The sequence below is a fragment of the Neovison vison genome, chromosome 4 (assembly GCF_020171115.1).
Source record: "Neovison vison isolate M4711 chromosome 4, ASM_NN_V1, whole genome shotgun sequence".
In the NCBI taxonomy this organism is placed as follows: Eukaryota; Metazoa; Chordata; class Mammalia; order Carnivora; family Mustelidae; genus Neogale; species Neogale vison.
The window spans coordinates 226,581,271-226,595,719 of record NC_058094.1 but is presented as its reverse complement, the minus strand read 5'-3'; the positions used below and the strand labels follow the sequence as shown (position 1 = coordinate 226,595,719).

The 14,449-nt window shown below is 39.6% G+C and overlaps 1 protein-coding gene across 11 annotated transcripts in view; it reads left to right on the top strand.

Annotated features, from left to right (window-relative positions):
- Positions 1-14,449, top strand: part of KMT2C (lysine methyltransferase 2C) — a 274,521-nt gene that overhangs the window by 105,106 nt on the left and 154,966 nt on the right. For all 11 annotated transcript variants that reach the window (XM_044246888.1, XM_044246885.1, XM_044246890.1 and 8 more), the window contains exons 4-6: positions 3,123-3,323; positions 6,503-6,651; positions 8,532-8,641. In XM_044246888.1, the coding sequence (XP_044102823.1) occupies positions 3,123-3,323; positions 6,503-6,651; positions 8,532-8,641 (460 nt within the window). The remainder of the gene's footprint in view (positions 1-3,122; positions 3,324-6,502; positions 6,652-8,531; positions 8,642-14,449) is intronic.

Below are 14,449 nucleotides of genomic sequence, written 5' to 3'. Positions count from 1 at the left end.
ATTGGTTGCCCTGTGACTCCTGCCATCTGATGCGTTAAAGGAAAGTGAACGCGTAGATTGTCCGGCGAGATTTTGCTCTGAGGGTGGAGCCGTGCTCTTTGCAGCTTTCTGTACCCAGAGTGAGGACAGAAATTCCCTTTGTCCCAGGTACACAGTTAATAAACTGCTCCGACATGTCTGGATGACTGTCCTTACTTCTTCCATCTCGTGAAACCTTTCCCAGTTCTTCAGTGATCTGAGTACTTCCTTAAAATTATTTTCATTGTGGATCTGCTCTGTGGCAAAATTCCTGTGCTTTTACAAGCCTGGGGTGACTTTTAATCACTGTCACATTTGAGTGATGGTTTTGGCTATGACATGAAAGGTGAAGACATTTACTGTCAGTACTTCAAGGGACACTTCGGTGGCTCAGTGAGGTAAGTGTCTGCCTTCGGCTGGGATCATGATCTCAGAGTCCTGGGATCAAGCCCCATGTCGGGCTCCCAGCTCAGCGGGAGTCTGCTTCTCCCTCCGCCTCTCCCGCTGCTTATGCTCTCTCTGCCTCTCTCTCTCTCTCTCTCTGAAATTAATAAATAAAATCTTTTTTAAAAAAGTATACTTTAAAACAATTTATTTTTTAAAAGCTTTTATTTATTTAAGAGAGTAGGGGAGGAACAGAGGGAGAGAGAGAGTCTCAAGTTGACTGCTCTCTGAGTGCTGAGCCCAAAGGAGGGCACAACCCTGAGGTCATGACCTGAGCTGAAATCAAGAGTCAGATGCTTGACTGACTGAGCCACCTGAGAGGCCCCTAAAACAGCATTATAAAAAATTTAAAATCAATGTAGAAAAATCCATAATGAGTGAAATGTAATTTTTTTAAAGTTAAGAAATACTGTTTTTCTTTCTTCTGGTATTTAAAAAAATTTTTTAGTTAAGTTCCATTTTGTTAAAATACAGCGTAATTGGGTTTCAGTTGCACAGTTCAGTGACTTGTCACGTCACTGCAGCACCCAGAGCTCATCACAGCAGGTGCCTCCTTCCTCCCCGTCCCCTGTCTCCCCGTCTCCCCTCTCTGTAGTTGAGAATTTGTTTTCTGGTTTGCTACTTTCTTCCATGTTCTGCTGTTTTGTTTCTTAAATTCCACCTATCAGCAAAGTGAAAAGGAAGAGAGTGACACAAACCACCAAACAGATGCTTAACTCTAGAGAACAAAGCGAGGGTTCCCCAGGGGAGGTGTGTGTGGGGCTGGCCGAAGTAGGTGACGGGGTTGTAGGGAGGGCACTCGTCCTGGTGAGCACCCACTAGGTTCTGCACCTCTAACTACTATTGCACTTTTACTAACTGGAATTAAAAAAATACTTGAATAGGGGCGCCTGGGTGGCTCAGTGGGTTAAAGCCTCTGCTTTCGGTTCGGGTCGTGATTCCAGGGTCCTGGGATCGAGCCCCACATCGGGCTCTCTGCTCAGCGGGGAGCCTGCTTCCCCCCCCCCCCTGCCTGCCTCTCTGCCTACTTGTGATCTGTCAAATAAACAAACAAACAAACAAAAAAATCTTAAAAAAATACTTGAATAAAATAAAATATTCCATCAAAAATGAAATAAGGGGTGGTAGATAAGATGAGAAAAACAAAGTACTTCTGACAGGTAAAGCTGAAGGACGGGTTCATGAGCATTTATTAACTGTTGTTCTACTTTTGTGTCTTTGTTCAAAAATATCCATAATAAAAAGTCAAAGATGTATGTGATCTTTAAAAAACAAAAAGCCCCCCAAACAACAAAATTCCACATGAGTGAAATCATACGGGGCTTGTCTTTCTCTGACTTGTTTTGCTTAGCAGAATTCTCTCTCGCTCCACCTCACGTTGTTGCGAATGGCAACTCATTGTTTTTATGGCTGATGTATAAAATGGGAATTGTATATACACCTCATCTTACTTGTCCATGCGTCAGTCAGCGGACACTTGGCTGCGTCCGTATCGTGGCTGTTGTAAATAATGCTGCAGGAAACGTAGGGAGTGCATGTGTCTCTTTGAGTTAGTGTTTTTGTATTCTTTGGGTAAATACCCAGGAGTGTGGTTGTGGGGTCATGGGGTAGCTCTATTTTTAAGTTTTTGAGGAACCTCCACGCTGTATGCCAGAGTGGCTGCGCCAGCTTGCGTTCCCCCCAACAGTGCAGGAGGCTCCCCTTTCAAGGAGCAGACCTTCTAATTCTGCTCTTTCTGAGGTCCCTTGTTAAACATCTGTTCCATAAGCATATATTGTTTTTGTCTTTTAACTTTTTAATTTTATTGTAGTTAGTAGATGTTATTGCTTACAATAAATTCAGGTTTTCAGAAAAATTGAGCAGAGGGTACAGGAGTTCCAATTCTCAGCCTGCCCTCCTTCCCGAACTTTCCCCTTTATTAGTTCTGTGCCTTAGTGTGGTACGTTTGTTACAATCGATGAACTAGTATTGGTCTGTTATTATGAACTGAACACCATAGTTTACAGTAGGGCTCATTCTTTGTGTTGTGTAGTTCTCCGAGTCTTGACATATGCCTGATTGTGCTTTTGCCATCGCGGTGCATCACGGGCAATGGTCTCCCTGCCCTCCTGTCGCCTGTGCCCCACCTGCTTTCCCTCTTACCCTCTGTTGCACTTTCTCACACACCCTCATCTCGGACTTCTTACTCCAGCAAGCCCTTAAATCCACGTTTTTATGTCTCCATGTTTGTTCCTGTGTGTTTCGTATCTACGTCATGCATAAGGAGTGGTCTGTCAAGTGCTTAAAAAAAATTTAAAACCACACGTTTTCAAGAACCCACATGTCGCCCAGTGACATTAAACCCATCCCTCTTTCCTAGCCTCAGCCTTACTTGCTTTATTACCTCCATTTTCTTTAATTAGATGAAAATAAAATTATTTTTCTAAGTATAAGCTAAAGTTTTTTATTTTGTGGGGTCTGCTACTTTAAAAAGTCATGCTATGAGTTGCAAATGTGTAATTGATCATTAAACTTAATTGTTCTTATGGCCTATATGTACTCAAGCTTACCTCGCACTAAAGTCGTAATAATTTTAAAGCACAAGTATCTATAATCTGTCACTTTAAAAATAGTTGGATAAACCTACTTTCACATTCTGTTTTTCTTTTCATTTTGATCAGTGAACAGCTCTGCGCTTTTTGTTACTGTGGTGAAAAAAGTTCCTTAGGACAAGGCGACTTGAAGCAATTTAGCGTAACGCCTGGGTTTATCTTGCCGTGGAAAAGCCAGCCTTCTAACAAGAAGGACATTGATGACAACAGCAATGGAACCTGTGAGAAAATACAAAACTCAGCACCACGAAAACAAAGAGGACAGAGAAAGTAAGCAATTTTGAATAAATGCTTGGAATGCAGTAAGGCTATCTATAATTCATTTTCATTTCAGGGAATATATAAATGGGGTTGTTACTGAATAATTTCTCATGTTTTTCCCCATTTGTAGAGTGCTTTATGCCTCACCGTTAAAATCCCTCATAAAACACTCCTTTCCTCAAAATTTCTTGTGTAAAAAAAAAAAAAAGTGTGTTAATTGTATATTAAAATCAGTGTGATCGCAACAGTTAATGTTTAAAAAAAAACTTTAAGGAACATAACATTAACCTAGAAGGAGTTTATGGAAGGAAGGTAAAACAGATCAGTGAAGCCTGTCTTTCGTCCTTGAGTACGTTTTGGATTGTTTGTAAGAATGTAACCTAACACAATGACAAAACCAAGATGGTTTTCTCTACCCATGTTCTTGATTTGTTATTTAGTTATTTTTATGGTTCAGAGAATATTGAGCTGTCCTATAAACTGTTATAATACAAGGTTAACTTCCTAAGTAATTATATGCTCCAATTTTCCTTTCTACAGTTGAAGAATCTCTTCTTTTTTAATGAAATAATAATTTACTAAGGTATTTGTATTAACTATATATGTGTGTCTGTATTCATCAACATGATAGTTACCTGAAACTTCTCTCTAATATGTTTAATTTTGGAGTAAAAAAATTTTTTTTAAGATGTTGCTGAGTTTTGTTTAAAGGCCATCTTAATATGTGGCTTTGGCTCTGGTAGTTGGGGGAATAGAAGTTTCTGTAGTCGATGAGAAAGTGTAAAATTAATTTAGCTTGGAAGGCTAACTGGCTCTGCCCCTTGAGGGTGATGATGTAATCATCCAAGTGCTTATCTGGCTTTTATCCAGATTTAAGTACTAAAGTATTGTTGTGTTGTACTTATTTGATTGGCTCATTCTTTTGGACTCCTGCCAATGCCTTGAAGCCCTAAAGTAGGAAATGAAACAATAACAAGAAAGAAAGTCTTTTTAAAAAATTTAAGGTGGAACAGCTTAAGGAAGTTCAGAAGTACTACATTGAGGGTCTTGATGTTTGAAAGACCAGAGCTAGATCATATAGAAGAGCTTTTCTTTTTGTTATCAGTCAAGTGCTCACATCCTAATAAAATACATCAGAAGTCTAGCAAACTTCAATATTCATCAGTAATTAGCAGATCTAATGGACTGGACCAGCTAATATCTCATATCCTCATGTTCTGCCTTTGAATAACGGCAATTATATAAACACTATTCTGGGAAATACAGTTGGACTTGGTTTACTTATTTTATAAGCTGAGTTAATTTTTAGTGAAAACTTTTATGGGCTGAGATAATTATGTAAAAAGGAGCCTTGGTTTAGTCTTTACATACACTTACTGTTTATCGGTGTGTTAAGTAATGATAACAAGACAGTTAATGGATGTTAGGAAGAAAAAACACATTAATAAGATTTGGAATTCATTTAGGGGTAAACAATTTAATTTGGTAATGATTTTAAATAGTTACAAAATATATTCCTGATGAATAGAAACCAAATAAACGTGTTTTTGTTTTTAATATGAAAAGGAGGTTTTAAAAAGAATTTTTCTCGATTGGTGACATTAAATTTTAAGAATATGTAATTGGAGATTCTTTTTCTCTTTTGTTTTAGACTTAAATTCTGGGAGTATGTATTTCAGCTGTGTTTTCCTGATGGTCTTTCCTAAGTTGGGCTGCTGTCATCCTTAGGGTTGCCACCCGTGTCTTATTGATACGGTGTATGCGTAAAAACTGGTTGCAGAACCTGAAGGTGAAACTTGATTAAGCTGGTGGTTAGGAATTGGTTAGTAATAGATTGGTTAGTCATTGCGTTAGTTTTTATACCTATCTCCCCCATGAAATACTGGTATAAAGGAAATATCTTAGAACAATACATCAATCTTTATAGATAAGCTGTTAGTCTTTTCCCCCTTCTAATAAAAGAATGATGATGAGTAACGAAGAATATTTGTAGGAATGGAGGCATTGATAGGAAAGAGTTTGTTCTCACTCTACTGGGGGCATTTATAAAAATGAGAATTTAAAGTTAGAATAGCATGCTAACCTTTTTAAAAAAGTGAGTCTATGCATTTCTAATGCTGAACAAAATACTGGTTACTTTTATATGGTTTGATATTTAAATGTACTTATTGAAATATGTTAATACTTTTTTTCTTTCAGTGATTCCAGGTATAAAAAAGTTTAGTACCTTGGTCATTGTGCTGCTTTTCTCTTAATACGAGTCATGATCAGTACCCAGCTTACAGAAGTGCAGTGAGTTACAATCTGTATCCAGTGGTGACTTAATCCAGAATTAGGATCAGGATTAAATACTGTGATACCAGGAGAAGATTCGAGTTTTAGTTCCAGTCACCTGATTTCCCATATTTGCTGTTTAAAGACAATAGTAGTCCTTGTTTACTTAATGATCTCAATTAATAGCTGAAGTTTGAAGGCTTTGAAAGTCGGAGATAGCCCATGTGTTGTATGCTTTCTCCGGTGTTCGCTTCTGTTACATTATCTTCTTTATTCCCCACGCCACTGCCGCTAGTAGCTGTTTGGTTTTTGCATTTTACTTCTGACTTGCGAGGTGAAGTGTTACTCGAGAGCACTTGGCCATTAGCCACAGACCAGTTGTCATGCGGAGGCGCCTGGAAGAGAGCTCCCGCCGCCTCCCTCTTCACACTGGGTAGTGGGGTCTCATTCCCGGGAGGTGACCTTTCTCTACGTGACATGAACTGCCAGCTCTGTGGTGCTCGCCCTCACGATAAAGCGAATCACAATTTCTGATTGAGTTAGGTTTCGTGAGCATTTAAGTGAGGCTGAAGGGAGTATTTATTTTATGTGATAAAATACAGTTCCTGATTAGAATATTAGAGTGTCATTTAAAAAAATTATAAACTGGCAAAATAAACTTGTAACTGTAATTTTTAACACTTCCTTATGGATTCGGATACTTTTTTTTTTTAGTTGCTTCTTACATGATAAAATACAGCAACCCAGTTTTATATTACACTATGAATAATAACAGTTGTAGTCTAAAAGTTGTTTTGTGTCAGTTTATGCCTAATTAAAATTGATTTGGTAATATGTTTATATTAAAGTTGTTGTAAACAAAATAATTATCTACTTGTTACCACTTTCACATCTCTTTTATTTTATTTTTCCAGAGAACGATCTTCTCTACAGAATATCGTATCTTGTGTAAGTGTAAGCACGCAGACCGCTTCAGATGATCAGGCTGGTAAATTGTGGGATGAACTCAGTCTGGTTGGCCTTCCAGATGCTATCGATATCCAAGCCTTATTTGATCCTACAGGTGGGAGCTGGTCTTCAGTGATAACTGTCTCTTGATTCTGTAGACATTTTAATTTTAGCGAATTATTAACTTAATAGTTAAATAACCTTTCATCTAGAAATAATTACAGTCACATTGTAAAAAATGTCATTGTTTAAGTAAGCTTCCTTAGGTAAAGTAAAGTGTCTAATTATGCGTACCTAATTTATTTAGCATCTGGGCCAGTGCTGGGCTGGATACTCTTATAAATCTTTGTATTTATTCTTATGTGGACAGCAGGGCCATGGAGATCTGATAATTGAGGAAAGAAAAAATTTTTAAAAGATTTTATTTATTTATTTGACAGAGATCACAAGTAGGCAGAGAGGCAGGCAGAGAGAAAGAGGGAAAGCAGTCTCCCTGCTGAGCAGAGAGCCCAAGATGGGGCTTGATCCCAGGATCCTGGGATCGTGACCTAAGCCAAAGGCAGAGGCTTTAACCCAGTGAGCCACCCAGGCGCCCCGAGGAAAGAAAATTTTAAAAGGAACTGTGAGAAGTTGGGGAACTTGGGTGTCTGGGTCTATTTAATGCAGGATGAAAGACCATAGATGTTAGCCATGTGGGCAACTTATTATAACAGTATAGTAACCCGTACTCATGATACGGTGCTTTTGGGATTTTGAGTTAATTTCCGTTGAACTGCATATTGATTGATAATGGTTCAAGTGTTGTGTGATAGAGCATTTAAAGACTGACCTGTTTTCAGTGATTGATGTGGGCTCTTGGTATGGGTGAAGCAGAATGGAGGTAAATGTGTAGCTTATTTGCCATCCATTCTCTTTGTCATAAAGTGTTATATAACGTCCTTTATATTTTATGCAAAGATACCAAATAAAATATCTTACAGTAATATTTAAAATGACTAAGAACTCATTTTTTGTTGAAACAATCACTCCTTCAAACTTGTGTGCATCAGAATCACCTAGAGGGCTTGTTAAAACACAGATTTCTGGCACCACTGCAAGAGGTTTTGGATTCACTGGGTCTTGGTTCTGATATGGTATTTTGCACTTCCTTTTTTAAAAATTTTTTAATAAAAAGGGGCGCCTGGGTGGCTCAGTGGGTTAAGCCGCTGCCTTCGGCTCAGGTCATGATCTCAGGGTCATGGGATCGAGTCCCGCATCGGGCTCTCTGCTCAGTGGGGAGCCTGCTTCCTCCTCTCTCTCTGCCTGCCTCTCTGCCTACTTGTGATTTCTCTCTGTCAAATAAATAAATAAAATCTTAAAAAAAAAATTTTTTTAAATTTATTTATTTATTTGATAGAGAGAGTGGGGGGAGGGACAGAAGAAGAGTGAGAGAGAGAATCTTAATGCACACTCCCCGCTGAGCACAGAACCTGATGTGGGGCTCCCTCCTAGGACCCTAAGATCATGACTTGAGCCAAAAATCAAGAGTCAGATCCTTAACCAACTGAACCACCTAGGTGCTCCAGTATTTTGCATTTCTTTTCTTTTCTTTCTTTCTTTTTTAAAAGATATTTATTTATTTATTTATTTGTCAGAAAGAGAAATCACAAGTAGACCGAAGTAGGCAGAGAGGGGGGCAGAGAGAGTAGAGGAACCAGGCTCCCTGCTGAGCAGAGCGCCTGATGAGGGGCTTGGTCCCAGGACCCTGGGATTATGACCCCAGCCGAAGGCAGAGACTAAACCCACTGAGCCACCCGGGCGCCCCACAGTAGTTTGCATTTCTAACAAGTTCCTAGGTGATAATATTTGGGAAGGGCTGACTACTTTAGTGTGCTCACAGATACAGGGTGCCTTTGTGTGTCGGTATGTCAGGGTTGGTTTGGGGGGTTTACGTCTTATTAGCATTAATATGCTTTGTGTGTATTCATTTGCTTCTTTTCACTTCAACCATTTTAGGCACTTGTTGGGCTCATCACCGTTGTGTGGAGTGGTCACTGGGGGTGTGCCAGATGGAGGAACTGTCGTTAGTGAACGTGGACAAAGCTGTTGTCTCAGGGAGCACAGAAGTAAGTAGAAGTAACAAATATTTAATTAAGCCACAGTTTTGTAACGTTTACTCTAGTCAACATGAAGGTGCACTTGGCAAGAATTGTTTATTAAATGATTAATGTAAAAACCCTTAAAATAGGAATTTTTAATTTTCTATCCAAGAGTAGTTTGTGCACACCACTAGAATATTTAAGCTGTGCAATTAATGTTAATCCTAACAAATATTTTACGTTTTAAAAAATATTTTACATTTAAATCAGAAATTAAAAATCTTAGAAATGAGAATTCCTAACTGTATTTATATGTTTATGTGGTTACTCTTTACGAGAGAACAGTTCGATGAAGATGTAACATGAAGTGACAACATTTGACAGGTCTTTAGTCCACTATGTGCATTAGCTCTGTTTGCTATTTTAAAAATTGATCCAGAAAGTTCTTTACAGTCAAGTTGGCAGTTCAGTTCATCTTTTTGGCCCCATCCCAAAGTAGTATCATGTACACAGTCTACTGTCTTTTCAAGTTTTCACTGCGATTTTCATGTGATTTTGAAATGAGCACAATAAATGCAACAGTTACCGTCCATCTATAAAGGAAACAAACCCTGTGAAGTGAAATTGCTTTGCTGCCCACAGATTCTCTTGGACTTTTGACAGTTAAATTTGGGAGAAGTGAAGCAGCCTTCCCAAAGGAATGTTAAAAATGAAATTTTGATCATAGAAATATGTGGGCTTTAACAGATAGAGTACAGATAAAACTCTCAAAAGTGTCGTTGAGACAGGGACTTAGATTCAATTAATTATTCAATTAGTAAAATATTAGCTTTACTCAGATTATTAAAATGACCTAAATTACATGGATGAGTAACTCCCACCTGAAGCTTAGTCAAATTAGAGTGCTTGTTTTAGAAATGTGACAATACACTGAAATGCTTATGTCATCAAATTGTGAACAGTGTAGTGCAGAATAGTAAGTTCTGCGGTCTGAACAAGCTTAGATGGCCAGATCAAGACTCTGACAGAACAGTGGGCATTCTTTTTGTCACAGACTACTTCAGAAGTTGTGTTCGATTATTTTGTGGAAGTGAAAAATATTATAGGAAAGTCAATGAACAAAGGCTAAAATGAACTTTGTGGTGTTGGATTGGAATTGGAAGAATCGGTGTAAACTGGTTTTTAATATTTATACAGATGCAGAAATACAGATGTGTGTACGTGGGAGTCAGTATGTATACATGTTTCCTAGCTCTGTTTGCTAAGACAGTCGTTAGAAGCTTGCTTCCCCCTGTCCTTCTTGGATAAAAGATGCCATCTTTGTATCTTAGATACCTCCTGATAAATATTTAAATGGAATTTAGAGATGAAGTATGTGCCCTGTTGTTGGCGGAGGAATCAAGGGCCATGGGAGGCCCTCAGTGGTGTTGCTTTATGGAGCCAGTAGCATGGAGTGGGCAGGAGCCGTGGGATGCAGATGGAGGACGCTGCGCGGACCGTGTGGGGACCCCAGGGGGCTGGTGGTACATCGTCAGACCTTCACATCGTCACGTGGTTAAATCAGTCCAGACTTAGGGTAGTGTCAGTAGTCTGTTGCCATTTCTACAGTTGGTTTTGTTTTGGGCTTGTTTTTTGTCTTTTCGGTTTTTCTCCATTATCAGATAGGCACAGGACTTAGCTAGAACTTTTCTCACTTGCTTGTCCCTCAGAAAGTTTTTGTCACTGGCAGAAATTCAAACCCATAACAGCACATTTGTATAGGCACTCTGATAGAATGCAAATCGACGTAAATCTTCTAGAGAATAATCTGGTGGTACTTAAAAACCACATGTTTTGACCTTTCTAGGATTCTGTCCTGAAAATATGCCTCCAGTAATGCAAAATACTTGTGCTATTACAAGTTAATAATTGCAGCATGGTTTAACTTGGAACATATTGGGAGCAGCCCAAGTGGCACCCGTGGTAGAATGTCGAAGAAACCGTGGTACGGTTCATACGGCGGCATATTGTGTGTGCCAGTACCGCGAGGAGTATGTCTCTGAAATGATGTGAAGTCGGTTCCAACATGTATTTTTAAGGAAAGAAGAGAGTAAAAGACCATTTATGATGTGCACCCTTTTATGTAAGAAGGGGTAAAATATAAGCAAATACACATGCCTCTGGTCATTTTGGAAAAGAAATACAGGAAGGATAAACAGGAAACTGGAGAAATTGGTCACCTATGGCAGGTGGGTGGGAAAGAGGTGGAAAGGCAGTGGGAATGGGATGATGGAGCCTGGGTGAGGTGTGCCAGACACTCGCGGATCTCTCTCTGTAGCTCCTCTGACTCTTGGAACCGTAGAGATGCTTCACATGCTCCCTAAATAAGCAGTTACAACTATCTAGGACATGGGGGAGTTCATAAAGGAATACCAGAATTCACACCAAAGGGGATAGGGAAGAAAAGAGCAAACCTGAGTAACGGGCAAACAGTATGTTGGCAGGCGAGCTGGCGTTGCTGAGCTGTGGTCCATGAGTTCCTGTGCTCCTCGCAGGGGTAGGGGCTTGCAGTTCTGAAGCCACTTGAGGTGTATGCTGTGAGTGAACAAATAAGTAGATACGTGGTTGATAATGAGAACGAGGTTTTTCCGTGTTGGTGAAAGGAGCTGCAAATAAGGAAAGGGTAAAATGAATTTTGTGGTGTTGAAATGGAGTCAGAAGCATCAGTATAAACTCATGGTTCTTAGTATTTATGTAGACAGATACAGAAATACAGATGTGTAGATCTGTGTATGCATGAGGCAGTGTGGTTATGTATACTTCCTAGTTCTGTCTGTGAAGGCCTAGACAGAGTGACCCCCGCTAGCAGTGAGCACACCTGGTACTCAGATCTTGGTTTCTAACCACTATTCGCTGATAAAAGGAACCGGGTTCCTTGAGAAGTAGTTCGTGGTACGTAGAAAATACAGCCCGAGGTGCCGGAAAGTCAGCAAGTACTCAAGAACAGGAAGACTTGTTGAAAACACAGGAGCCAATCTGAAGGAGCTCCTAAGAGCTGAAATAATATGAGCCACACGAAAAAATACAGTATTGGGTTTTTGTTCACAGAATAAAATAAGTACACAGGAGTCCATACTGATAGGAGTGAATGAATGAATGAACAAATGAATGAATAGCGTTAAGTCAGGTCATATCACTCCTCTACCTACCACACTTCACTACGGATTTCCTGTTTCATTCAGAGAAAGAGAAAAAAAAGCCAGTGCTCACTACCTGACGGGGCTCTCCGTGATCTTCCGCACCCTCCCAAGTACTTCTAAGACGTCGCTCACTGTCGTCTGCCCCCATTTGCTTCCCTCAGCCATACCAGCCTCCTTCATCGTCCTCAGATGCCCCAGATGTATCTTCCTCGGGGCCTTGGCACTTCCAGTCCCCTCTCTGTTGAAGATTCTTCTTGGATGTATGACGGCTTGTTCCCTCATGTCCTCTAGGAGTTTATTCAAGAGTTGCCTTGTCAGCGAGGGCTTTTCTCAGGTCCCTGTTGCAAGGTTCAGGGGTCTCATTCTCAAATAACATCCCTGCTCTGTGGTTTTCTCCTTTGTTCTTGTTGCCATTTAACATAGTACATGTTTACTTTATGATCTTGTTCTCTTCCCTTCATTACTAGAGTGATGTTGCCAAGGATCTTTTTCTGTTTGGGTCATTCCTCAGTAATTATTTGTAGCCTGAATGAATAGCACCAGAGATCATTCATGAATCACTCATAGTTATCGGAAAGATCCAAAGTGCCAGAGTGTTAACAGAGATCACTAATGTAGTTAACTTTATAAAAGTGTATGAATACATAATTGTCAAAAAAGAAGTCTCTGCAGTGGAGTAAAGCTTTACAGTTCTACTCAAGTGACGCGGGGTGATGGGCAGTGACAATGCAGATCCTTGCGCTGCTCTCTCAGAATGTTCTGTAGGGCAAACTATGTGGAAATGCTGTTGAACTTGGAATACATTTTTATTTTACCAAAAGACAGGTGTTCTAAGTTTGTTGACCTTTATTTTGATGACATGTGGCTGAATGTATTATGATAGTCCCTCAAAGAAAATAAACATTTCATCTGCCTCTTCAGGGTAAAGGTGACATTTCAGCAGTGAGAATGTAGTGACTTTTCAAAAAGAAATGTGCTGGGGCTTGAGCATTTTGAAAATGGATGTCTGGAACTATTTCTGTTTGATATTTTATTGTGTTTTACAAACAATGAAAGTTTGTAAAAGCAAAAATTCTCACGTTTGTCAAAAAATTTTGGACGTGGAATTTTCTGTTCTCTTTAAAATATTCTGAAAAGTTTTAGTATGCTTCAAACCCATTTGTTAAAAATAAAAAGATTAATACTTTTTGATTATGGAAGGTGAAAATTTACTAGGCTGAATTTTGATAATTTTGGTTGGGATTGAAAACTAGTTCTGGAAGGGAAGCACTACATCTGTTTAGATCTTCACTTTTGTTAGAATCATTTGTTTTTAACTCCCAGCAGATAGTGAAGTAAACTTGTCAGATGCAGAGAACAAGATACAGAGACCAGTTGGAGGGTGTGGTGCTCTGCAAACCTCTTCATTGTCCATATCTCTTAATAAGAAGTGCTTGAGCCCCCACCCTTACTGTACATTCTCTCTGGAGTCTGTCTCTGCTCGGTGACACTTCCCCAGCAGTTGTAAATTGACCGCGTTGGTGTGAGTCTGTTATTAATTTCAGTTGCCCCCACTAGGATGTAAGTACCATGAGCCCATCGATGAGATCTGTTCTAGTTTATTGTTTTATCTCTGGTGCTTAGCAAAGCACCTGGAACTCAATCGAGTCATTGATGGGATAAATGTCTGCATGAATGAAATCTGACGGTGAGCACAGGTGAGCGCAGGTTAGCCGAGTGGAGAGGGAAGTGCTGCTGGCCCCTGGTGGTTGCTGCGGGGCACCCCGTCCAGGCCGGCCTCCCATGGCAGAGAGAGCCTGTAGTGCTGAGCTTGAGAGATTCTGGTTTAATTAATATTATTATTCCTATTTAAAAATTAACATATTTAATCTTTACATGAAAAGATTAAAAATTTTTTTTTGTTTTTATTTATTTTCTTTCAGAATTATTTTATTGAAGAAGGTGGAGAGGACAGACAGGACTGAGCTAAGCTCTGAGTCCCTAATAATTTTCTCAGTTTTTAAATGTCATTCTTTATCAAACCGCTCAGTTTTTCTGAAATTCCTTCAGATTGTTTTCAGTTTTCCCAGGGGTACCTTTATCTTTTTCTAGATTGAAGAATATGCTATACCGTGAACCTGTGTTTCAGGAGAGGTAATGATGTTTCCTCTTTGGAGCCCCTGGAGGTGCTACTAACATCTTAGAGATCTGGATAATTTGGATATTACTGATGGAGTAGTTTAATTCTGCATGCTACAGATGTTTGGTCATTTATTTACCGGAGGCCCCCTGCACTTTCTCCTGGACTCTGCTCATTGCCCTCCAAAAGAGATATATATAGATATTTTAAGATTATTTATTTTTTTTGACAGATAGAGATCACAAGTAGGCAGAGAGGCAGGCAGAGAGAGAGAGGGAGGAGGAAGCAGGCTCCCCGCTGAGCAGAGAGCCGGATTTGGGGCTCAATCCCAGGACCCTAAGACCGTGACCTGAGCTGAAGGCAGAGGTTTAACCCACTGAGCCACCCAGTCCCCTTCCCAAAGATATTACCAGTGAAGCTCCAACATGCATTTCTGTCCCTTTGACTACTTCTGCTCAGGCTATTACTCTATAAATAAAACATTAAAAATTACTTATATTATCTCCCTACTTAGAATTGATAATTTTTTATGTTTTT